This window comes from Pantherophis guttatus, chromosome 1 (assembly GCF_059756535.1).
Source record: "Pantherophis guttatus breed Tessera chromosome 1, ASM5975653v1, whole genome shotgun sequence".
NCBI classification, from domain to species: Eukaryota; Metazoa; Chordata; class Lepidosauria; order Squamata; family Colubridae; genus Pantherophis; species Pantherophis guttatus.
This window is the reverse complement of record NC_142063.1, coordinates 116,555,902-116,583,089: the sequence shown is the minus strand read 5'-3', so window position 1 is coordinate 116,583,089 and position 27,188 is coordinate 116,555,902. Positions and strand designations below refer to the sequence as shown.

The 27,188-nt window shown below is 40.2% G+C and overlaps 1 protein-coding gene and 1 long non-coding RNA gene across 3 annotated transcripts in view; one reads left to right on the top strand and one right to left on the bottom strand.

Annotated features, from left to right (window-relative positions):
* The window catches only part of LOC117675341 (uncharacterized), a 63,594-nt gene extending 40,851 nt beyond the window's left edge, over positions 1-22,743 (top strand). Inside the window, exon 3 of one of the 2 annotated variants that reach the window (XR_015731645.1) lies at positions 20,101-22,743. This is a non-coding gene — a long non-coding RNA (uncharacterized LOC117675341). Of the gene's footprint in view, positions 1-10,789; positions 11,023-20,100 lie in introns of those variants that run through there. The other variant, XR_004594183.3, reaches the window with a different exon arrangement.
* Positions 91-25,883, bottom strand: TBC1D10C (TBC1 domain family member 10C). Its single transcript, XM_034433869.3, has 9 exons — positions 25,383-25,883; positions 16,366-16,465; positions 14,462-14,569; positions 10,786-10,892; positions 9,121-9,235; positions 8,444-8,509; positions 5,617-5,806; positions 4,174-4,328; positions 91-1,828 (listed from the first exon to the last, which is right to left on the bottom strand). The coding sequence occupies exons 1-9, from the start codon at positions 25,565-25,567 to the stop codon at positions 1,415-1,417; spliced, it is 1,440 nt and encodes a 479-aa protein (XP_034289760.2). The 5' UTR covers positions 25,568-25,883; the 3' UTR covers positions 91-1,414.
* Between the last annotated feature and the right edge of the window lie 1,305 nt (positions 25,884-27,188).

Here is a 27,188-nt window from a genome sequence, read left to right as displayed (position 1 = left end):
AGTCACTTTAATTTTAAAGAATGGTTATCAGTTGTTACTGATATCTGTTTTTGAAGAGTCTTTGTGCTCTAAAAATTAAAAAACGACACATTTTGTTGCTAAATGCTAATGAGATTTAATGATGAACTCAACAATTAACTCCTTATAACTATTTATACTGATCATGTGGACCTTTGTTACTGAGGGTTTTTAAAATTGTAATTATTATGATTACCGGTAGTTCTTTTAACCGCTAATTGATTCACCCTTTCTCTATTTTCTTCAGTTTGTTCAATTTAAAACAGTCTTTTCCTAGAACCAAATAATTATACAATCCCCCCTCTCCTGCCTTTGCCACACTGAATCAGAACAACTTTGTTTTTTTATAGATATAGGAAAATCACATTTTTGTAATTTTACTAAATTAGATTCTGTGAATCTGTTTTATGTATACATGTGCAATAAATTTTACTCCCTTAGAATCAAGGTGCCAAATACCTCAAAGCCTGGAGCAATTGTAAATAAAATGTATTTCATATTAGGTTTCATTCATCCAAAGATCTTAGAGCTCTTTCTCTTTTTTTTTCCTCATTGCCAGGCCTGGACTTTAGGTTACAACATCCACGGCAAAAATAGATGAAAATGTGTAGCACACAAGTAGTCCTTGTCAAGTGACCAGAATTGGGACCAGCAAATTGGTCGTCAAGCAAAGCAGTCACTAAGAAAAACACCACATTTTTACAATTTTACTTCCACTTTTGTTTGCTTTACAGAGCTGCAGATTCTCGCAAAATTATTTTTTTCATCACCATTGTAACGGCAGAAAGTTTCTGTCTAAGGCAGCTGTTAAATGAGAGCTGCCATATTTCCAAATTATCAGGGGTTCCTCCTGCTGAGACTATGCCAAAATTACTGGGGGTAGGAGCTGAGGGATGGGAAAAAGGGTACTTAGTGAAATCCACTTGCTCTGTCCTTTGAAATTCAGCAAACTTAGCTAAATCATATCTCTACACACACACACACACACACACTATAACAGGGGTCTCCAACCTTGGCAACTTTAAGCCTGGAGGACTTCAACTCCCAGAATTCTGGGAATTAAAGTCCACCAGGCTTAAAGTTGCCAAAGTTGGAGACCTCTGCTCTGTAACTCATAGCTCTATCTACATCCCAAAACATATGTAGGATGGGATTGCCTATCTCTTATTTCAATTCAGGCAGGGTTATAGATGAAGGCTTCGGAAAGAGGAAGCTCCTAAAAATTAGGAAACCCAGCCTATTTTATTTATTTATCTCCTAGAAATTCAGGACTGCCTTCAACTCAGGCTATGTCGAAGCTTCTGAATTCACCCATTAACCAAAGCAGGGCAGTGAGAAAACGCTGCATGATTGTTCTCCCAGAGTTCCATCTCTTCTCTGCCCTGAGTGAGAAGAATCATGCCTCCAAGTAAAAAGACGACTTGCTCCTTGTGGCTTCTGGTTCTAGCTTTCTCTCCCTTCTACCCGTGGGATGCTCAAAGGCGTGGAAAGTCTTTCCCCGTGTATCCGGTTTCTTCCTTTTCTGTTCTTTTTTCTGACCTTGCATCTCCGAGGCCCTCTTCTGCTCCTTTGGGGATAATGGGGGCGGGTCTACCTTGATTTTGGGGATGTGGAAAGTATGTGCATGAATTTTCTTCTCTGTCTTATTGTTCTGCGCATCCTCCAGTTGCTGAGCATCAAAAATGGCCTTTGCACCAGAAAGGCGCTGTTTTGGATTGTACTGGAATTTAGGCTGAGTTTTGCACAGTTTTCCAAGTTGGATTCTACTTTCACGTTCCAGGTCACTCTCTGAGATGGGCACATCATGGACCTATCAAAGGTGAAGAAAGCAACAAGGACAAATTTAGATATGAGGCCCATAGGATAAAAATATGAATTTAGAGTTACTTGTATTACAATAAATGAACTTCTAAGACAGAAAAGGTGGGGGCAACCTGTCGATCAGGGTCCATATGTGGCCATACATTCCTTCTTTTATACCTCTTTATGGCTTCAATAAGTGGCATTCCTGAATTTAGGCTGCAAATTCCCTGAAAAAAATTCTCATTTGAAGGAGCAAAATAATTAAAAACAGGTACATAAGGCTTCATTTAATTTAACACGCCAGGAATAACAAAAAACAGCTCAGGAATACAACAAAACCAAACCCCTATTTTAGAATGGGAGCCTAGGCACTTAAATGATGTTACTCCTTTGCTTACTCACCCAAGGGCAGCTCCCAGCCCTCAAATTTCCCCATCTCTGCAACAGAGACGAGGAAAGGACATTGGTGAATATTGCCGGCTCGTAGCTGGTTTGTGTGTATAGTAGAATGAGACTGCTGGATAGATTTCTGGGTGCCTAGCAGCAAATCAATTAGGGCTCCCATGTAGTTTGCAACCTCCTGATTATCTAAAAAAAAATGCTGCTGGAATTCAGTGGCAGAATAGCTTATTTCAAGCAAGACACTTTTCAGCAACAACTACCACCACAAAAAGGGCAAAATAGCAATAGCATTTATATACCACTTTAGAGTGCTTAACAGCCCTCTCTAAGCGGTTTACAGAGTCAGCATATTGCCCTCAACAATCTGGGTCCTCATTTTACCCACCTCGGATGAAAGGCTGAGTCAACCATCAGCCAGTGAGAATCGAACTGCTGGCAGCAGAATTAACCTGCAATACTGCATTCTAACCACTCTGCCATCAGGTTGATAATAAAGGAAAGAATCCAAATTCTATGTGCTGGATACCTACAAAGCCTTATATAGCAGAATTACATCAGGCACCAACTTGCCAAAATCGATTCTACCCATTAGAGCCACGCTTCTTCTTACCACCCCTTGAGAGCCACCACCCTCTCCTACACAGGAAGTATATGGGACTTGGATCAGGTGGCTGGCATTTTCTGCAGTGGGCCCTGACTTCTGATATATGCTTTTCCTGGACATCCTTGCATTCTGCAAACCAGCAGAATCTTTTTTTATTCTAACATGTTTTGGATCCTGATTTCTTGGTTGATGGCATTTATCTTGGTATGTGGGTATCACTTTGTTTTGTATTGTATTGGTTCTCTTTCTATCTAATTGTAAACTGCCCAAGACTTATAATAGTGGTAGTCAACAAATATTGCAAGCAAAGAAAATCCATACACATGCATTAAGCCTCCATGAGACAGCAGCAGTCCATCTGTGTCTGAAAGAAAAGGGTCACATTTTTGAAGATAGCAAAGTTCACATTCTAGACAGAGAGGACCATCAGTTTGAAAGAGGGTTCAAAGAGGCCATCTATGTTCAAAATGAAGAGCCCACCCTCAACCATGGGGGAGGGCTATAACACCACCTATCTCCTGTTTACTATGCAGTCCTTTCAGCAGTCCCAAGAAGGTTCCATACCAGGGGTGAAATCCAGCAGGTTCTGACAGGTTCTGGAGAACCGGTAGCGGAAATTTTGAGTAGTTCAGAGAACCGGCAAATACCACCTCTGGCTGGCCCCAGAGTCAGGTGGGAATGGAGATTTTGCAATATCCTTCCCCCAGAGTGGGGAGGGAATGGGGATTTTGCAGTATGCTTCCCCTGGAGCAGGGTGTGAATGGAGATTTTGCAGTATCCTTTCCCTGCCATGCCCACCAAGCCATGCCCACCAGGTCCCACTACGCCCACCAAGCCACGCCCACAGAACTGGTAGTAAAAATTTTTGAATTTCACCACTGTTCCACACCCGTTTACATTCTGATTCAGGTGACTCTAAAGATTCAGATAAACAGCCAAGTGGCCTCAACAACTCTCAGAGAACTAAGGACAGACCTTCAAAATGCTAATGACCAGATGACTGCAAAAAATATAATCTTTCCATTCCCTGCCAGTCAGAACTGGCGAAACGTCTTGGATGAGAAGTGAAACATTTTCAAAGAAAAAAAAAAAAACCCAAGAAAGTCCAATTGCCTTTTGGAAAAAGCACCTTTGGGATATACATTCTTTTCTGTCCTTTAACATCCCACTTTTTACACAACAGACACACTGAGAGTTCTTACCCTTTCACAAAATCTCCCAATTATTGTTGTGATTATCTTTTGCAGGTCTCACATGCCTGTGCACCAAAAATAGTTGATTTGTGGCTAGAAAGAAAACACAAGAGAGAGCTGCTACACCAGACAGAAAGTTTTTGTAGTTTCTACCTCTGCCATGAAGCTGTCTTCTTGCAGAAACTGGGGTGGGATGCTGCGTAGCTTCTCCAGTGTCTCCACCAGTCCTGAACAGCCACGTCGTTTTTCAGAGGAGCCCAGGGCTAAGCAAACTAACAGCAGACCAACACGAAACAACACCTTGACCCCTGCGGGAGAAAGCCAAGGCAGAGCAGTTGAGCTCATGGCAAGCACTCTTCTACACTCTTTTCCATCCATCTGGCCAGGTCTATTCTGACAAGCAACATCTTTCATGTTACTTAACCCTTTTGGCTGGAAGTGCTGGGATTCAAACTGGGTGTTCTTCCATTGAATAATAGTGCTTCTGGTGGTTTCTGAATAATCTGAGAGCTCCAGCGAAGCAGAATTAGATAATCTAAGAGCTCTAGGGAAGCAGAATTGGAACTCCAGGGAAGCAGAATTAGAAAACTGGTGAATGAATTTACTGAAGTCATCCTTTGTACACCAAGATATCCTGCTTACTCAGGGTATTACAGCTAATGTAGATCTGTAATTCCCAGAATTCCCACTCTTTGCCCATGCTCACAGAGAATTCTGGAAGTTACAGTCTCAGAATCTGTAGAAGGCTGGGGATGACTGTCCCTTCAAAATAAGGATGAGTAATTTGATAAAATATCTTTTTTTTCAGGATCTCCAGTATGTCCTTCAACCGTAGCTCCTCAAAATCAGCATACATTTCCCATCATTTTGAAGTGGAAACACTTAAAAAACGCAGTACAAGCCCTAAAATAACATAAAAATGAGAAAAACCTCAAAAATGTCCTCGCATAACATCGAGTCACATTTTGGTGACTTCTTGGGCTTTTCTTGGCAATTATATGGCATATTTAACAATATGCATGTATCTTTTTCTTGAATGTTTTTTCAACTCCTCCTTTTATCTATTTTACAGCCCTGGGATTCCCCAGTAGTTCTTCATCTAAATAATTATCAGACATGATCTGGCTTAGTGATTTTGGAATAAATCCATTCCAAAATGTAGAAAAAACCAGAATGTCCTGGCTCTGTGAAAACACAAGAGCAGAGCTCTGCCTACTGAGCAACATCTCTACTTTGCTCTTACAAAAAAATCTTAAGTGTGAGTCCATCATAATATTGTCCATCTTAGTTCCAAATCATGACCATCCCTGCATCTCTGTCCTTCTCTATCCAATATCAGATTTCTTCTTACATTTACTTCAGAAAGATTTTAATCTCTTCCTTTATCCATAGAAGATGCCTCTCCTTAAAAGAAAGATTGTGCCGACTCTCCTGCCCTTGTTTTCCAATTTAGCCTCCTGCATCTGTAGGATTAGACTCTAGCAATTCATTCTCTCAGTCACATCAGTTGTTGCCTTGCAAAGTTCTGCAATATGATTCTGCTTCTTGTCTCAGTTCGGACTTACAGATCCCTAAGTGCTCATTGGCCTCACTCACCTTCACTCAGGAAGGCATCCCAGACTCTCAACACTGTGGGGAAGGGCAGCGTGCGGGCAAAGAGGCACAGGAACCATTCAGGCATGTACATCAAAGGCCCCACCCCATGCTTCTGCAAGTGCTTAAAGGCCTTTGGACACACACGATGGAGGAGAGCAGTAAAAATTTCACTGTCTAGCACCAGCGCCTCCTGCAGGAAAAAGATGCAGCCATATCATTTAATCAAATAGTTTCCTCTTCTGTAACTCTCATTTTCCTACCTTCACCCATCCTTGACTTATACTGTTTGTTTACAATCGTTAAAAATTATGACAGTGTGGATACAAGCTGGGTATTAAAACACGGAATTATGTTTTCTTTATTCTTCTACAAGTGATAGAATATGACAGTGATGGTTAACCTTTTTGCTGCTGAGTGCCCAAAGTGTGCACACAAGCGCACGAATGCACACACACATGGCCAAACCCCCAAAATGCAATGCGAGCACCCCCTGTGCATGTGCCCCGCCCCCACGCATGTGTGCCTGCATATGCACCCCCCTCACATGTGCCCCTAGCCCACCGCGCCCCATTTTGGCTTCCAGGTTGGTGCAGGCGACTTTCCAGGCCCAAAACGGGGCACAGGAGGGCCTCATGTGGTTCCCCCATGCCCCGTTTTGGCTTCCAGGTTGGTGCAGAAGGTTTTCCAGGCCCAAAACGGGGCGCAGGAAGGCCTCATGTGGTTCCCCCATGCCCTGTTTTGGCTTCCAGGTTGGTGCAGGAGGTTTTCCAGGCCCAAAACGGGGCGCAGGAAGGCCTCATGTGGTTCCCCCATGCCCCGTTTTGGCTTCCAGGTTGGTGCAGGAGGTTTTCCAGGTCCAAAACGGGGCGCAGGAAGGCCTCATGTGGTTCCCCCATGCCCTGTTTTGGCTTCCAGGTTGGTGCAGGAGGTTTTCCAGGTCCAAAACAGTGTGCGGGGGGGGGATGACACATCATTTGTAGCACACCAGTGATATCTTATGATCTGACTTGAGTGCTGCATTTTCATTTGTCACTTCCTTTTGGCAGCTATTTAAATCAGGCTTTAAATAGTGGTCATTCAACAGTATTTTCATTTTAATATCTAAACTTGAAGATTTTATTTAAAATACATTTCCTTTATGTCTTCTGAAAATGGTCTATTTACCAAGCAATAGCTGAATCTTCAAGTTATGTGTCTCTATGCTATAGTTAGGAAGTGACATTATGGAAATTAGTTACCTTTTTGCATTTTGATTCTTCAATCATCAGAAAGGGAACACAGGCTGTGAAAGCCCAGTTAAGGTTATGGGAAGTATTAAGGGAAGAATAATTCATGAAATGGCCCCTGGAAGATGGTATAGTGGCAGTAGGAGCTACTAAGCCATTAGCCCAGAATAGAATGGACAGAGTGTGAAGGCCAGGGTATGAAGACACAAAGCATTTCCAGAAGGGGAGATAGAGACCTCCAGCCTTCCATCCTACAGTTTCATCCATCCTCTACAGTAGGGGTCTCCAAACTTGACAGCTTTGAGACTTGTGGACTTCAACTCCCAGAGTTTGTCAGCTAGCTGTCTGGGGAACTCCAGGAGTTAAAGTCCGTAAGTCTTAAAGTTGCCAAGTTTGGAGACACCTACACTACAGTCTTGCTTGCCATCCTCACCTGGCACAATTCTTGAGCCTTAGGCTTTAATTTCATGCATGAATCTACTTTTTTGTGAGTCAAATATGAAGTTGTATCGCCTGAACATTTGCCTTTAATCTATTTAAAAGTTCAAAATCAAAATAATAAATAAAAATGAGTCCTATTTCCCTACCCACCCACCCTGGGTCCCCAGGCACTCTCTTCCACTTCCTTGTCCCCCCCCTCCCACCTCCCATGGGGAATGTGATGTGAGCAGCTGATCAGCAGGCTTGTTGAGATGCCAGATCTGGAAAGAGCTGCTTTTTCAAAGTTCCATACATCCAAAAGTCTTCTAATTACATGCCTGTTTTGCTTAATTAAAACCAGAGAGAGATTGAAAGGGGGATATGTTAGGGGTTCCATTCCTCTCCCCAATCAGTGGTAATTAATATCATCTCCAGCTGGAGAACATTCTGCCTAAATCAGCTAGGATGTTGCTTTCAACAAAGGAACGTAACAAATCATTTTCTCTAGCAACTGTCATCCTGGAACCTAATGGAAAACATCATAACAAGCTAAGTGGATTCTTCTCAGCAAGAGTTCAAGGACCAGATTGTTAAAGGCTGATCCGCATTTGATAAACCAGCACAAGCCAGCAGGCACCCAATGTCAAACCCTCATTCCTGTCCCATCACTGTTTTTCTGGCTGCTAGTATTGTTGAGAAGGAAAAATTGGGTACCAAAGCCAGAGGGCTAAACCCATAACTTCGTTTTCCAAACCCTGCAGATATTTTTGATTAAGAGGATAGCACCATTTGGCAGCAAGCTGGAATAGAGGCTGTGGAAGAAGGATAAGCATTAGCAGTGGGGACAGAAAAAATGATCTCAATATAGCGTCTGCTATTAAAAATTGGTGGAGAGAACTTTAACTCAACTCCAAAAAAAGGCCTTAAAGGACTGCAGTCCCACTCCAGTTTGTTGATTCCTATCCCCACAGCAGTGGTGGGTTGCCCCCGGTTCGGACCGGTTCTATAGAACCGGCGGGAGGCTCTGCCCACCGACCCCGACATCATCAGAACGCTTCTACACATGCGCAGAAAAGCAAAGCGAGCACGCATGCGCGGCCCCATTGCAAACCAGTAGTAAAGGTAAGTAGAACCCACCCCTGCCCCACAGGTGGATTTCCCTTCTTTCCTAAATCTCTCACCATTTGGGGGCTGTAGTAACCAGGCAGATAGTGGTCGCAGATCTGTACCAGGCACCAGAACGCTTGCTGGAAAAAAATAAACAGGCAGCCATCAGAGAAGACAAACAGAGCAGCTGATAGAGAGGATTTAGTATGGAATAACTCTGTTGTAAGAAAGATAAAAGGGGTGAAAAATCTCCTCCTGCCCATCTTGTCTGGAATTCTAGACAAGGTTTGGAAAATCAGAGGGATGCAACCTGGTTCCTCTCAGGGATCTTCAAAGGGTACATTTAAAAAAACCTCCGTCAGGAGGTCATGATGATGCAATCAAATTTCAGCCAATTTTTTATTTGTGGCAATGCATATAAAAACAAACTGATCTATAACTGTACCATCTGGACTAACTGCATTTTGACACCACTGCCATGTTGACTTTTTTGACCCCATATGCAGACGCCCCTGTCCTTTATATTTTGACTTGTTGAAGGGCAGTGGAAGCAATTTGGTTTCTCAGGAGCTTTGGAAATTGGGTTCAACCCCATCCAATTTCTATTTGGGAAGTATTTTAATGTTATATGGACTTTCACACTAGCCAGATTTTTTTCAGATCAGAATGGCTCATATGTTTTGTTTGATCAGTCAATCAATCCAATATTGATAACTATAGGCAAGAGTGAAGGGCTTTGCCTGAGACTCACCTCTGGTGGCATGTGCATGAGAAGCAGGGCACCCACTGGTCCTTGAGCTTGACAATAACCTTCTTGGGGCCGATAGACAGTGTAGGCTTTCAGCAGCTGCAACAGCCCTTGCTGTCTATAAGGGAATAGAGATCACAGATGGCTTGAGGAAGCCATGGTCACATCCTTTGCCTTGAGTTCACCGGATCCAATCCAGTAAGAGCACTTCAGCTCAGCTTTGTTGTTCTGCTTTTAGGTAGAATCCTGTGCTGTGCCTTGGCCAGTGGGATTCAACCTGTTGCTCAGTCTCAGAAGATGTAAGTGGGCTTTCCATTACCCAACACTCTTCCATTGGGCAAGTGACCAGTCTACATGGTAGGATTGTCCATGTTCCATAGATAAACTGGGTTAAAAGCAACTGGCTGGGATGATTCAAATAGTACCCTCATGCATCTGGAAAATTCGGCTTGGGTTTAACCAAGTTAAAGTTGGAAATGGAATCAGTTAGGCCAGGGCTGTCAAACTCCTAGCCCGCGGGCCAGATGTGTCATGTGCTGTCCATGCCCGGTTTAGTGAAGGGGAAAAAAGTTCTGATACATCACGTGATGCCTCTGTGACAATGTGAGTTTGACACCCTTGAGTTATGCCATGTGTAAAGAATTATAGTCTGTTGTCATGCAACACACTGAGCGTTGTTACTGAGTTAATTCTTTTTTTAGGGTCACACAACATGTTGAACCATTAGTCACACAAAGCTTGAGTTCAAATGACTCGTTAAGCCTTACATACATACAACTCAGAGCTAGGATCACCAATCTTTATCCATGCTGTCATAGTTTTTCAGAAGATGAGGTAAAGGGTTATGGGGACACAGTTATGGAAAGGTCCATTTCAGTCATCAAAACAATCATCCAACTGAAAGCACCCCTGGCAGATTATTATCTAGCCTCTATATGAAAAATATTCAGTGAAGAAAGTCTTGCTTCTTGTATCAATCCACAGTCCCTTCCCTAGACAGAGGTAGGTACACTTCAGAAGTCAGTGACCATATGTGATTTTTAGAGCATGCATTGTGCACTATTATAATAACATGAGCATGGCAGAGTTTGACTTTTCACCAAATGAGTACCATAACATGATATTCTGCATAGGAAATTGGTGAGGTTTCTCCCTATCATCTCTTTAGCCTTCCCTGAGTTTTCTCAATTCTGGCTTCTTTTGGTCTTTTTCCCAGTCTCATGGCAAGCAAAGCCTATGGCTACCAATTGCTTTTATCTTCTACATATGCTATTGGGAGCTAGAGAATCTAGTCCTGTGTTCTGCAACATGCTAACTTCCTTTTAATTTTTTTTAAAAAAAATAAAGTTAAAATTGAGTTAAGGAGGGAGTCTTGTAACTCTCAAAAAACCTATTCATGGACCTTATGCTGTTATGCAACATATAGAGCAACACATAAGCATGTTACAGTTTAGATTTGGCATTTTTTTTATCAATACAATATTGGAGATAAATTAAGAAAAAAATAAAAAAGATAGCACATGATGAAGCATTTATATATTTTAGTTAAATATTATTTATTTCCCCTAAAACAAATATGATTGAAAAGTTCTTCAGACAACGATTCTGTATATTTCAATCTGTAATAATCTATTAAAAAATTCCACTCTGCATATTTTACCTACTCACCCAGGACCCTCAGGAGACAGGAACATCTCATGGAAAGGGAATTGGCGGTGAATGTCCTTTGTGATGGTCTCCACCCACTGAGGATCACCAGGTACCTCAAGCAATTCCTGCAACAGCAAACAGACCTCTATCAGTGATGGTCCTACATTTGCCCAACTCTTTCCCAACAATATCCCCCAATCTTTATATGTTGTTAAAGAAAGACAGATAAACACAATAAAGTTATTGATAATATAATGGTAGATGATGTGGTCTTTGGGCACTCAACGTGCTACTAAGCAACTGCTGAAAGTCTTTCTGTTTATTAATAGTGCTTATGATATCATGTGGCTAAATTTATTTATTATTTATTAATTAATTTATTAATTTAATTTGTATACCGCCCTTCTCCCAGAGGGGACTCAGGGTGGTGAACAGCCAAAATTAAAAAACATACAAATACAAAAGTTAAGATAATTAAAAAGAATTAAATCATTGGCTTCTCAATTTAAAACCCCCAAATCCATAAAATTTAAAATCCCAATTAAAAACCATTTAGGCTAGGCCGGCTTGGTGGAATAAAAACGTCTTCAGGGCTTTACGGAAGGTCCGGAGGTCCGGGATCAATCGTATTCCAGGAGGCAGCTCATTCCACAGGGCGGGTGCCCCCACAGAGAAGGCTCTCCCCCTGGGGGCCGCCAGCCAACATTGCTTGACCAACGGCACCCTGAGGAGGCCCTCTCTGTGAGAGCGAATTGGCCGGTGGGAGGTTATCGGTAGCAGCAGGCGGTCTTGCAAATATCCTGGCCCTAAGCCATGGAGCGCTTTAAAGATGAGAACCAACACCTTAAAGCACACCTGGAAGACCACTGGAAGCCAATGCAGTTCGCGCAGGAGAGGTGTTACGTGGGAGCGCCACATCGCTCTCATAATCACCCGCGCGGCCACATTCTGCACCAACTGGAGCCTCCGGGTGCTCCTCAGGGGGAGCCCCATGTAGAGAGCGTTGCAGTAGTCCAGGCGTGACGTGACCAGGGCATGAGTGACCATGCACAAGGAGTCCCGATCCAGAAAGGGGCGCAACTGGCGTATCAGGTGAACCTGATAAAAAGCCCCCCTGGCCACAGCCGTCATATGCTCTTCTAAAGACAGCCGTGTATCCAGGAGGACACCCAAGTTGCGAGCCCCCTCTGTGGGGGTCAATGACTCGCCCCCAATAGCCAGCGAAATTAAATCCTTCCAGACATCTAGTTGCTGATGTTGACATGCAGGGGGGGGGGGGAAATCAAAAGCTGAAAGACAGAATTACTGTACTTTGCAACACAGAATGTAAAAAGCATGACAACAGAAAAATGAAAGTCAAAATGGACTGCATGTTCACATCTTCTGCATCAGCTAATTGAAATAGATTGGAATTAAACACTTTCAGCCAAAAACTCATATTGTTAACTACAAGATATAAAAAACAAGGAAGGGATGAGGTTGCTATTATAGTCAGGAAGGATACAGCAAAAATCAAGTAATATTAAGATCAATGTAATCAAATAAAAGCAATATCAATAAAAGCAATGGGCAACTCTTTAAAATAACAGTTATCCAACTTTATCCTCCGAACCGTAGCACATGATGAAGAAATTGATGGGTTTTATGGTCAGTTTCAATCTAAAATTGAAAATCATGCCAGCAAAACATGGTTAGAGACTGGAATGCCACAACTGAAAATAGTAAGGAGGAAAATGTAGTTGAACTGTATGGCCTAAGAAACCGAAATGAAGCAGGAGAATGATTTATCAGTTTCTGTCAATTCAGTGACTCCTTTACTGCAAACACAGTCTTCAAAAATGATGTCTATATATTACCAGATGGAGGGCATAGAAATAAAATTGATTATATTATTGGTACAAGGAAGTGCAAGGGCTCAGTTACACGGTAAAAGCAAATATGTGGCCAGGAGCACAGTGTAAAAAAATAGGCCTATTAAATATAAAAAAGACCAAATCAATGCAATAATAACAGGTTCAGCGACCAGCTGTAGAAATGACACTGCAGAAGTGGATAACTTTTGCCTATTAGGATCAGTTACTGAACAAAAAGAAACCAGCAATCAAGAAATACTACCTCTTGGTAGGGTACAAATGAATGTTTAGATGTGATATATCTACGGCCATAAAGATCAGAAACTATGCAGACAATAGTTTTCTATGTGGTACTCTATGGAAGCGAAAATTGATTTTTGAAGAAATAAAACCATGTTTTTGAATTCTTGAGAATGACATGGATAACCAAGGAAATAAACAAATGGCTCATCAAACAATACAGAGCTTTCACTCAAGACCCATGAATAGGCTCAAATTGTCACATTTTGAACACATTGTACATAGACAGAGTTCCCTTGAGAAATCCATAATACTCGGAGAGATGGAAGGAAAGAGAAGCAGAGAAGGATTAGAAACAAAATGGATGTCCTCACATACTGTATAACAGCATAGTATGCTGTGGACAGGAAGGCACTACAGAGAGTGTTCAGAAACCATCGGTTGCCCTCTAACACCACTAGATGACATCACCAGGTCTCTCTGTTTCAGCAGAGTAAAGAAGATACTTAGGGATGATTCACACCCTGGCCAGTGTCTCTTTTAGCTTCTGCCATCGGGCAAAAGACATCGAAGCATAGCCAGCCAGACAAACAGGTTTAAAAACAGCTTCTACCCATAGGCTGTCAGACTCTTAAACATAATCACAATCACTCCACGCACATAAGGAAACGTATGACTAGTCTTTTTTCCCCAATTATTTGTGTAGGAATTATTCTCTATACTATTTATGTTGTTTTGTATTTTCTGTTATGGATTGCACAAGAGAGGCTAAACCAATTTTGTTGTATATATGATGTGCAATGACAATAAAGGCTACACTATATTTGACTATAAAGCCAATGGGTTTACAACCCAAAAATACATAAAGGGCTGGGATGGGAGAGATCAACCTGGAGAAGGTCCATCTGTGATACTACTAATATTTGTAACCAATTTAATGGCACATAATTTAAATAGATTTCAACTACTTTGGTTTACTTGTACCATTCTATATTTGCTTAAAAGCACCACCTTAGGTTTTTAGTTTTGTAATTATATTATTCTGCATATATTTCAATTGGTTTAACTGCATATTGTTGCCTTGAAAACATTTTTTTTTTGCTGAAAGCACAATATTTTTCAGTTAATAGATATTACAAATGAGTCAATAATAGTAAAACTAAATTGTGTTCTGACACAAATGAAAAGCAAAATTAACAGTCCAGTCTTATGCATACTTAACATGGAAGTAAGTCCAATGGTTAGACTTACTCCCTCTTAAATGTCCATAGGATTACATTTCAAGGTATTCCTCAATTTAAAGAAATGCTCTTAACATACCTTTGTTAGAGATGCTATACTATAAGAAGCAGGCCTCGTGTCTTAATGTAAATATTCAAATAATCAACTGAAGAGGAAATATAAGTCAGGAAGAATGTGTGGTTGGTTTGCCAATTAATTGATATAAGGGCACAGATGGAAAGGATTAGTGCAATAGCAGAAGAGGTGGTTGTCCTGTTGGCTGAGGGATAATAGAACATTTCTAACCCAAACCCTTTTAATGCATGTGGAATATCTTGTGTCTGAAAGGCTAGAATAAGTTCTATAAAATCCAGGCTTACCTGGTACTTTCCAGGCCTCCTCTCCATTTTGACCTGTCCTCCACACAACAGAGGCCAACAGCGTGCACGTAAAGAGGAAGGGATTCCTTTTCGGCACAGCAGCTTCACCTGTATTGTTATAAACCATATAAACTAAGTGCACAATGATCCTGTGTAGAACCCACTCCCGTAAAGAATCCCAATACCCTTTGTTTCTATAGCTAGCCAAGATTCACGCCACAGACACCAGGCAAGATTCAGCTTTTTCTCCATTTTTAAAAACATCTAGCTAAAACTGTGGTGATTGCCAGGGAATTTTAAACAGTGATGGATCATCATCAGAAACTCGAACTCTATTTCTTCTTTAGCTGTTTCAGTTGAGGCAATACTACAAAGACTGAATTGATATGTGAACCAATAATGGATTGAATGGGAAGCTGAAGCTCAGCGCTCACAAAGATGAGGGTATCATTGGCATGCATATCACCAATCTAGCCCTTTCTGGTTGGCTTCATACTACAGCATGGAGTAGTAGCATATAGATGCCAATGGTCCAATGGATGTTGCTGAACTGTTCCCTGCTGCAGCCCAAATGGCCAGCGATTAAAGATAGTGGGATTGCAACCAACAATATCTAGAAAACAATATATCTATTGGTGTAAAAAATTAGCTTTATGGCAGCCTGCTGTTTGTATTTTCATTTTCTTAGTAAATGTTCAAGACATCATGGCTTCCATAAGTGAACATAACTTATTCTTTATCATCCATATACTTACCTACATTTCCCCCCCTCTCTTGGACTCTCTCTCTGTCTCTCTCTCTGTTTATGTCTCTCTCTCTGTTTATGTCTGTCTGTCTGTCTGTCTCTCTCTGTCTCTCTCTCTCTCTCTGTCTCTCTCTCTCTGTCTCGCTCTCTCATTGCTTGCCTTTAGAGTTTTATTGCTTAGTTTTTTTTTCAACTGCTTCCCAAGAGAACTTACTAAATACCAAGCCATGTTGGTCACACAAAAAGTTCCAGAAATTATATTAGGGCAATATCTTTAGTAGGTTAATCTCAAAAGTATTATATAAACTTAGGTAGGCTTGATAAAGATCTGGATCCTTGTATTGATTTTAGGATCACAATATTAAATAGTATAAAGGCAACCCATAAAATTAAGACAAAATTAAAAAGAATTAAAAGCAAATGTGAAGTTTCACAATCCAATTAATATTATGAGGAATTCAACAGCCTCATAATGTTAAAAAGACTTTGGTGCCAAAAAGGATTACTCATCTTTCATGTGAACTTGCTCATAGGCCTTTGGAAAACAATCTTGGAGTAATTCATGCCCTTCTGAGATAAGGTTGATGCAGGAAGAAGACTTCTCAGTTTTAGTATCTAATTGTTAGAATGGTCTTCCCAACTTCTGTCCTTTTGGCTTCATGAAAAAATCTTTTTGGGTGTTTTTTCCTGGGCTTTTAACATCAGGTCTTTAATTTAATATCAGTTTATGCTGCATTGGATTTGCAAATATTAATTGCACTGGAACCTGGAATATTAATATTTCAAGGAAACTGCAACCATTGGATACAAAAACTTGGCATCTTGGAATTCTTTCTATCTATATTGTTCTATTTGGACTGTTACTGTTTGGGGTTGGTATGTGCAAAAGAGAGATAAGAGAAAGCTGCTGATAAGTTTCAGATATTATGCCATCTCGCAGTATAATATATTTGGTCTAGAGTAGACTTTGTTCTATGAAGTTAACCATTTGCTATTTATTTAATAAATCATGGTTAAACAAATTGCCATTTGATACAATATGTCAAATCACATTACTTTTTGAACATCGTTTGAGATTATAATAGGGTTCACTTAAGACTTTGATGAAAAGATGTGCTCAAATCACCATTTAAAGAAACAATGCTAGATTCCTTCTTACCTTCCTGTAACGCCGTGCCATGGTTTTCTCCCAGTGAGCTGTCATTTCCAGCCATTTGGTTTCACGGTGTCGGATGAGCACAACAGGGAGATGATCTTGGCTGCATATGAGAAGAGAAAAGCAAAACTTAGGGCACCTCTCTAAATTTCCTATTAGGCCATAATGTTCCCCATTGTACTTTCCCACGTCCATTCCTATAGAGTCTGTTTTTGAATTCTGGGAGTTGAAGTCCGCAAATCATAAAGGGGCCATCCCCACCTCTGCTATAGAGGATACAGAGGCTCGCTGAGGAGAAAATATGGTTTGAAATATTAATTCAATACCTGCTTGAAGTGTAAGCTACAGAAGTATTGATTTTGCCTGTTGATTGTCCTCTGAAAATGCATCCCTTTTCCCCTTGACAAAAATCCAGGTTGAAACTGGCTATTCCTCAGGTTAAAAATATGTGCTTCTTCTGTGGACAGGTGTTTGCATAACCTTCCATCTACAACAGTTCTATGATTATCACCATACAGGCACACACACAAACATACAAGTTTAAAATATAAATAGGTTAATATGGAGACATTGCATTTGTAGATGCCTTATTCTTCCTTTTGAGCAATTTCCATTCCTCCACCAGTTTACTTCAGCAAAACAATCCTCGTTCTCCATTACATATTCCCCCATAATGCCCTCTCTCTTTCTCAACTATGCTTTCCAGGATGAATCAGGGCAGTGCTGCCCAGGGAAATCCCTGTCAAAAATATGTGATAAAGGGGGTTGAAATTTACACTATGTTATGATCTTGAAGAAAACTCTTATAAAATGATGTATCATTGGTACATGATGTCAGGAACCATTTAGAATGTATAAAGGGCTTTCCAATGGATGTTGGAAAAGTGCACAAAATGAAGGGATATTTTATCATGCTTAGTGGACCTGCAAAAAAGCTAAAAAATGTTGGATTCAAATATCTACAATGTTACAGAGGATTTTACAAAATTAATATTCAGTTGAAGCCAGAACTTTTCTTAAGTTTTTTTCTTAAACATGAGGGGGCGGGATACATGTTTGAAAAAGCAATACAATCTACATGGATATCTGAAATAGAAAACCAAGCAAAATCTGAAGAAATGGAAAATATTGTAGCAGCAGCAAAAATTGTAATAGAACAAACTAAGAAATTAAGAATTGGAGTGCATCAGGAAAAGATGAATTTCATTGATTTTGGCCCAAACCTATGTCCATTTTACATCCGCATCTTGAAAATCATTTCAATCAAACGTTGCAAAAAGAGTTAATAGTAGATTGGCTAACAGGCCAAATGTTTTTGATCATAAGAGACAAAACAAAACAAATACCCAACAGTAAATCTACAAATACAGATCTCAAATTCATTGTGCTCCATAAAACAAAAATTCTAGAGATACAAAGTGCTAATTTTTGATTGACAAAACAATGCTACGAAACTAACAACAATTGAATAACACGATATGTGTATGTAAGTCTAAGTGCTATTGCTATATGACTAAAAGGTACATTGAAAGAGTTACTTTTGAATAAATCTACCATTTGTAGGCTAATAGCAGTAAATATTTATCTTGAAGTTATTTAAGAAATTATATTCAGGTAGGACACAAATGTTGACTATATTGAAATAAATTGTGTCAGGAGGAGGTATTGAAAATATTGATTTCAGCTGAAAAGACATGTTAATTTCATAAAAAGCTTCCTTTTTTTTCTGCAGAAAAGGAGCAGTTGATTAAAAAAGAAAGAAAAGTCCTTGCTGGAACCTTCTTCAGCCCAAAGGCAGTGGTTTCTGGGGGAGGATCTGGAGCCCCACTCCTGTTGCCACATTGTTCTGATAGGAAGTTGCACATGGAGCAGCAGAAATAGTAGTGAGGCAATTACAATGGGAAAGAGAGAAAGAGGCAGAGATTTATCCAGTAAGAACCATCCAACAGAGGGGGTGTGATCTTCAGTCTGCCTTTTAATGAGCCAAGTTCAAGCATCTTTAATATGAAGCACATATATGCGCACAAAATGCTCTGCAACCGGAAAGGGTGAGGAAGTTGTTCTCTGAGTCAGAGGGCTGTACTCCTTTTCTGCTATGACCTCAGCTTCTGAGATGAGTTCCTATGATGCACAAAGCCCCAAGCGATTTGCTTATCTGTAGTTTAGCATAGATTATTAATCCCGACACTAAAGATAAAATGAAATTATCCCGAGTTCTTTGGGAAAATGGTACAGTAGATCATAAATACAGTTTGGGAACGGTGTCTATTTAGATTATTCTTCCCTATTATAAATACAATAGAATTATACCCTGTCTTTGGCTTTTCTTGCCTTTGTGGGATTGATTTAGAGTCAATGTTGACCAAGCCATCATTTATTTTTTTTAGTGCTGATAGGTGTTGGAATACTAGAATAGCTGCAAACCAGAAGTCAGGGAAGAACTGAATCACTACAGGATCCAGTGCTTGGGTCTTGGCTAGACTGAACAGTACAGATCTTTTGCTCAGAAACAGTATTTCATTAAAAGTGATCTCTCTTTTTCTCCAGAAATGAAATGTAGCATGACTTCCCTTCCTCAACATCTTGGGAGTTCAGATAACAAGACAGAATCCAGTTGATGGTTGCATTTTAAATGACTTTCGAGCTTGCTGACAGAATTGAAGCAAGTGTGAGGCATATCTGGGGTGGGTTCAACAGTATCAAAATGGTGAGCAGAACTGAATGATTAAAGCCCCACCTCTTTTTTACATGCATGTGATGGGTGTAATGCATATTAAAATATTAAAAATACATACTGTCTGGTTTGGTACAGCAACCAAACATGACTATCCAATGGATAGTTAAGATTACAGAAAGAACCATTGCAACCAGCCTGCCTTCCATAGAAGACTTGTATATTGCGCAGGTCAAAAGGAAGGCTGAGAAAATATCTACAGACCCCTCACATCCTGGACATAAACTGTTTCAATGCCTCCCCTCAGGATGCCACCATGGGGAATTGCATGCCAGAACATCTATTCAGAGATCACTCTGCTGAACATCTAATTCTCATGTATATTACTCATGTAGTATAACTGTAGTATTGTTATCCTTCTTATCTTCTTTACTACCGCCTCTTATTGGTATTATTATTATGATGATGATGATTATTATGCTGCTTTGCATGTACACTGAGACAATGGTGAAATCCAATTTTTTTTACTACTGGTTCTGTGGGTGTGGCTTGGTGGGCGTGGTGTGGCTTGGTGGGCATGGCAGGGGAAGGATATTGCAAAATCCTCATTCCCTCCCCACTCCTGGGGGAAGGATATTGCAAAATCTCTATCCCCACCCATTCTGGGGCCAGCTAGAGGTGGTATTGCCAGTTCTCTGAACTGCTCAAAATTTCAACTACCGGTTCTCCAGAACCTGTAAGAACCTGCTGGATTTCACCCCTGCACTGAGAGACAAAATCCTTGCGTGTCTAATTGGCACTTGGCCAATATTCCTATTCTATTCTATTCTATTCTATTCTATTCTATTCTATTCTATTCTATTCTATTCTTAAAAGGGGGTCATTTTAATCTTATTTATCTCCCTTCCCATTTATGCCTATGAAGGTATTACAAGAAATTAATCATGCCTATAATGAGTTTTTCCCCCTTGGTATGTTTTGCACCAACCTGAAGCAAGAATCATTTTATAGTTGGAAATCATGCCTCTTTTCTCTCTCCTTCCCCCCACTTTAATTTTTTTCAGCCTGTAAGACGAGGGGAAACAATGGTGATATATCTTGTCTCTGGAAGGTAGGAGTCTTCAAAAATAGTTTTTAGAAAAGGACACTAAAACAGGAGCATCAGGAATTTAAAAATCTCCATTTACTGCTTATTTTCACCATGATTCACTGCTTATCTTCATCTCAAGTACAGAAAATCCTGCTCTCATAAACTCAATAGGATGATCTTGAGAAAATTCCAGTGGCTGCCAAGAAGGGTGTGTGTGTGTATGTGTGTGTGTGTGTGAGAGAGAGATGTTTAAGTAGCTCTTCTCACATTAAAGACAATCTTAATCTATATATCACTGTTAAGAGTGTCCACATCAATTCCTTGCTGCTTGCTGTGGGTCATCATGGCTTATATGGTCCCATCTTCATTATCTCAAGACACGCAACATACACGCGACATACACACACATTTTCTTCTTCAAGAGCTCTGAAAATAATAGATTTGCAGTTAGGAAGAAGCTTAGAGTTCTCTAAATGGTTGTCTGCATTTCGTCAGACACTGGTTTCACAATTCTTTGCAGGAAGTCTTGAAAGCTGAAATGGATTAAAACTGATGAGAATTTCTTCTGTAGTATGGCTAAGAAGAATTAATATAAATGTGTTGAATTCAGCCTTCCAAAGTCATGTAGACCAAAAACTCAAGAAAACACACTCAATAGCCACCCTAACCACAACGTGTATTTTCAGGATGCACAGGTTGTCATAGATACGGTGAGAGGATGTGGCTGAGCTACATTGCTAAAACAGGAAATGTTAGTTAATAGGTAGGCAAAGATATTTTCCACTCAGGCCCTCTTTGACATTACAAATTATCTTGATCTGAACTTCATTGTTAAGAGTGCTCTAATAACTCCTGCTTGCAAGTCTCTCGTGAGTCTACTGACTGGCTGGCCACATGGACACTTATGTTGGAGTAGAGAGGCTTGTCTTCCCCAGCTAAGGGTGTTAGGACTAGGTTAGGTTAGGACTAGGACTAGGGTGTTAGGGATTGTATAGCAATGATAACAAACTCTTTGGGCTTGGTGTATAAAAAATTCAGAAAATGCCTAATTTGACTCTGCTCACATGGCACTCACACACACACACACACCAAAGAGAAATAATTCTCTATCTCCCTAAATCCAGGCAACCCTGAAAAGCCTCTGAAAGCCATGCAAAAGTACATCCCATTCTTGCATGAGTTTTGGAGGCTCTATAGAAGAGCATGGTCCCCTCACGCAACTTCCAGGCGGCCTGTAGGTAATGCAAGACCATACCCCATTCTTGTGCTGCCTTCGCATGAGCCATGAGAAAATCATATGAGAATGAGGCATCTTTCAAAAATAGTTATCGGGTATTGGTGAAGGCCCATGTCCCCTTTGACATATGTGGCATAGGTTCCCCATTACTGGTGCACAGACTGTCATCTTAACACATACTAGCATTTAAACAGACTATGATGAATGACAATTCAGATTTTATTTTGATTCAGCAAATCTAATAGGAATGTAGTGCATCATTTATATATACAATATATACAATGACCATTATCCAGACAGAGTACTCCAACTGCCTTCTATTACAAGGATAAAATAGATAATATCTGTAGAAGGGCAGGAGGTATACATGGTTATTACAAAATTCTTTCTATCTACTAGGACCTAGGCCAATTCTAACCTGTAATCAACAATGAGAGGGTGCCCCAAAAAAAAAAACAACCCAAACATTTACCACCTCTACATATTTGACCTACTCCAATTACAGCAAGCTACAATTATAGACCAATTATACAACAATGGTGTTTTTTTGGTGATTTAAAATTATCAATCAACAGGAAAGGGGGAAAATGGGTCCTTTAAGTATATTTTAAAGGGATTTTTTTATCACACTGATGAGTCATCATATACATTTAAAGTTTTTGAGAATGTAGGAACAACAGTATTACCTAATTTGGGCAACAGTTCACTCATTTTTAAGATTCCTGGAGAGAATTTGTCCCTATCCTGATATTAAGCCAATTTTAGAGTTTTATTGCAATTCTATTTCAAGATGACAGGGAACCTTGCCACCAGTTTTTGGCAATTGTGATTAAAAAATGTCCAAGTTCTACAAGAAAGGTGATTGGATGTCTGCAGCTCTTTGAATCTCAGTGTATCCATTCTTGATATGCTGCCACTGAAACATTTATGTTTCACTTCTCATCTTGGGACTGTGCCAGAAAGGTTCCACAAACATTGGAGGGTACAGATAAACCCCCAAGTGGCCTCAATGACTCTCAGAGAGCTAATGACTGACATTCAGAATGCTAACAACCAGATGACTGCTGAGGAATATTAAATCCTTCCATTCTCCACCATTCAGCCAGAATTGAAGAAGCTTTTTGGATGAGAAGCAAAATGTTTTCAAGGAAGAAAACCAAGAAAGTCCAGTTGCCTTTTGAAAAGCACATTTGGGACAACCATGACCTGGATGACTGAGAATCTCAGAAACATTTATAGCTGGGACCATTCCATTCCACAACTGAACCTGAAGGGTTAATTGTTGAATAGAACATTGCTGATTCCAAATAGACCAAGGGTTAATTAATTCCATACTGTAACCTTAAGATTTCCTGAAGTGGTAACAATTTTAGATTCACCAGAAATACAAGGATTAAGATATATATATCTTATATATATATCTTAAGATATATATCTTAAGATATATATATATATATATTGCAGTACACTTTGAAATAAAATTGTTTAAAGTGATGCAGGTTCAAAAGATAAAATATAAAAAAATATATTAAAAATACTTTAAAAAATTGTTGTATGGGTATACTGTGTATATGACAATAAATTTATACTTATACTTATAACTGTCATTTAGCTACTGAAATATGATGCAGCACAGAGACAATTTAACCATACTGTATCCAATAAATAAAGTTGTCTCTGATTCAAACTCAACTCCTGGTGATTTCCCATGCAGTTTTCTTGACATTGGTATAGAAGTTTGCCATTGTCTTATTCTGGGATAGATCTATGATTTACTCTGTCTACCCTACTATCCTGGTATTACCTGTTGTCTCCCAAGTACTAATCAGGACCAAGCCTGTATAGATATTCATAAGTAACATGATTGGTAGCATTCATGTGTAAAGGAAATCAATTCTAAAACACGGTGTACAATCAATTGCACATCTGCCACATATGCGCTACAGAAAGTTATCTAGGTGGGACCAGTGGTGGATTACCCCCAGTTCGTACTGATTCTATAGAACTGGTAGTAAAACTGGCAGGAGGCTCCGCCCACCGACCCTGACGTCATCAAAATGCTTCTGCGCATGTGCAGAAGCTTCTGCCTTGCGGCCCCGCTACAAACCGGTAGTAAAAGTAAGTAGAACCCACCCTTGGGTGGGACATAGAGTTAGTCATTGAAATGTTAAGTTTTTTAATCTTACTGTAACAATAGAATGCCTGCTGATATATATTGTAGATACACTAGGTGGGCAGCTCTATCATGGTAGCATCAAAGTTATTGGATAAAATGATTGGCAAAATCTGAGAAACAAAAAATTAAGAATTATTGTCCTCCAAAATGAGTTGATAACTACCATATGTTATCTGTATACTGTACAGGTAGTCCTCAACTTATGACCACAATTGAGCCCCAATTTCTGTTGTTAAGTGAGGCATTAGTTAAGTGATTTTACTTACTTTTGCCCTATTTTACTACTTTTCTTGCCACAGTTGTTAAGTGAATCATTGCACTTGATAATTTAATATAGTTGTGAGGTGAATCTGGCTTCCCCATTGACTTCGCTTGTCAGAAGGTTGCAAAAAGTGATTGCATGACCTTGGGACACAGCAACGGTCATAAGTATGAACCAATTGCCAAGTACCTGAATTTTGATCACATGATCATGGGGATACCTCAAAGTTGTAAGTGTGGAAAATGGTCATAAATTACTTTTTTCAGTGCTGTTGTAATTTAGTCACTAAATGTTGTAAGTGGAGGACTACCTGTATTGCCTGTTTTCCTTGGAAGGAAAATTAGTTCCTATCATCCTCATCCAGCAAGTCGCATCTGAGTTACAAACAGATAGAAGCATGTGCTCCACTGATAAGAATGCAGGTGAATACCTTTATCTTATGTGCCTGGATCTCTCTGACTTGACTAAATGCCTCTTTTGGTGTGTATGAATTTAGTTCATCAAGCCTCAAGTCTTTTTACATCAGCCTGCTCCAAACTGATATCTTCCAAATACATGAGGATTAATGTTCACAGAACACCCATCTATTATGACCATAAAGCTAGCAAAAGGGAATAGATGCAGATCCACAAACGTGAAACTAGGATTGTAACCCCTTTAGCCTCTGTCAGAATAATGCCAAATAGCCACAATTTTGTGATACTTTTCCATTCTGGCCAGCTGTTCCTAGTTGAAGACTTGAATTTAAATCTAAAATACCTGGCTGCTTCTTGGGGAACGCTACCCTAATCTATAGGGCTTTTCATTTTATAATAATTATCTCCTTTAATACTAGCTAAATTAAATAAAAAAAAAAAGCAAAATAATTTTCACCTCTAATTTTAAATTGTTATTTTATTGGGGGCAGTCTCCTAAGGCATCACCAGAAAATTACAAAGAGATTCTGACACCACAACAGATTTTGAGAAAGAAATCTAGAGATAGTCATTTAGAAGAATGGGCCAGAGGGCACTAATTCAACACAGCTTGCTTCCTCCAAAAGAGAAGTTGAAAAAAAAGGGCCTTCCCTGGAAGATATTAGCCTAAAAATACCTAACAACAGGGTAGAATAGGGTTGGATAATTATTTATATACTTCCCTTCTGCCTTGCCACATTTGAAGTAAATAATACATCTTGGAAAATTACCTTAAAGCAAGACATATTTATGGCCTTTCAGTATTTCATCCCCATCTGCTAAGTATCTTTCTTTACGAAGTTCTTCGGAAATGGCACCTTATTTCTAATGATTAGAAATATTATTTTCAGCATCTATTAATGCAGCCAGTCAGGTGAAAACAAAACAATCTGATACCTATGAAAATTATTTCTGCAAAGTGAAGCAGTCAGAAATAAAAAGAACTCAGAAAGGAGTAGCTGAGAATATGAAATGTTTCTACTAGCTTGAAAAGAGACTTCATCCACTTGTCTACAGTAAAGCTCAATGCCATTTTTCCTTTGAGTGTCATTCCTCTGTCCAGCAAAGGTCCATCCCCTCATTCCGCACCCTTCCAGCGACCTGTGGAGTAGAAGCTGCCTCTTACCCATTCTGGAGGCCACTTCCTCCAATAAAGCCATAGCGATCCGTCTTGCGATAGGGAGCTATGCCATTCACCTCAGAGTCGGAGCCCAGAGAGCTGGCATCATCACGCAAGCAGAAATCAAAGGCATCTGGTAGTTCCGCCATAGCTTGGCTTATATTATCATCTGACAGAGAAGGATCTGACATTCTTGCCTACCATTCAAGTCCTTTGAATCAACTGAAACCGTCAATTTTGTGATTTATCTCATGTTGAGTGCAGGCCCTTGGCTCAGCAACTTCTGAAGACTGCCTCTATGAACGTACCCCTACTGTTATGACTAGAGTTCCTCACAGGTTCTGCAAGCTATTTCCTCCCAAAACCATTTCCTGATGTAATGCATAGCACTATGAAATGAGCAAGGCAAAGGGGTGGAGAACAAGAAAAGATGGAAGGGCACAGAGGAAGGGAAGGGAGGCACTCAATTGCTTTCTTGCAAAGTAAAAATAAAATTGCGAGTACATCCCCAAGAGATGCCCCTTCCCTATAGGAGCAAAACTATGGTGCTGGGCCAGGAGTTACCTTCATTACAATACTTACTAAGGAATGTGAATATATGTGTCCCAGGATAATGTTGCAGGATCCAATCTGGTCAGTCACCAAGACCAGAGATGTTGTCTTCCAAATTCTTGGAGTTGTGCTAAAGCTGATCCTCGGGGAACTTTAGGCTAGAGAGAAGTTCCCTGAAGATGGGCTCCAGCACGAGTCCAAAACAGAGGTGGATTTCAGCAGGTTCTGACCAGTTCTGGAGAACCAGTAGCGGAAATTTTGAGTAGTTCGGATTGGTACTGGTAGTAAAAATTCTGACTGGCCACAACCCCATCTATTCTCTGCCTCCCAAGTCCCAGCTGATTGGGAGGAAATGGGGATTTTGCAGTAACCTTCCCCTGCCATGCCCACCAAGCCACGCTCACCAAGCCATGCCCACAGAACCGGTAGTAAAAAAATTTGAAACCCACTACTGGTCCAAAAGCTCGGAAGACAAAACCTCTGGTCCAGGTGACCGATCCAGATTGGTTCCTGCAACAATACTTACTATTGCTGGCATTTTTATTATCCCATCTGTTATGAATAAAAGAATAAAAGGAGCCTTGGTGGCGCAGCAGACTAAGTGCTGTTAAGTAGCACTTAGCTGCCAACTGCCTGCAATTACTGCAAGTTCAAATCTCACCAGGCTCAAGGTTGACTCAGCCTTCCATCCTTCCGAGGTAGGTAAAATGAGGACCCGGATTGTGGGGGCAATAAGCTGACTTTGTATAAAAAAAGAACACCACTTAGGGGGGGCCGAAAGCCCTACTAAGCAGGTATATACAAAAGTATGAAGGCTATTGCTTAATGCATTGTAAGCCACCCTGAGTCTCCGGAGAAGGGCGGCATATAAATCGAACCAATAAATAATTGTTTTTTTTTAATCTAGAGCAGGAGTGTCAAACTCGCAGCCCGCAGGCCAGATGCTTCCCGCGCTGGCCCACCCGTTTTAGTGAAGGAGAAAAAAAGCTGCAATATGTCACGTGACAACGTGATACCACGAGTTTGACACTCCTGATCTAGAGTTTGCCTTCTGTCCACAAAGTCTAAAAGAGTAGACGCAGTTCTCTCCAGGGCATATTATCCCTACAGAGAAAGAATTATTGGTTCAAAATTATGCAGTGATTTCATTAAGTGGTTATTTGAACTGGACCTTCCATCCTCTTAGGATGACACTAGGACAGTGGTGAAATTCAGCTGATTCTATCCGGATCACGCAATCTGGTAGCGCCAGCGGAGGGA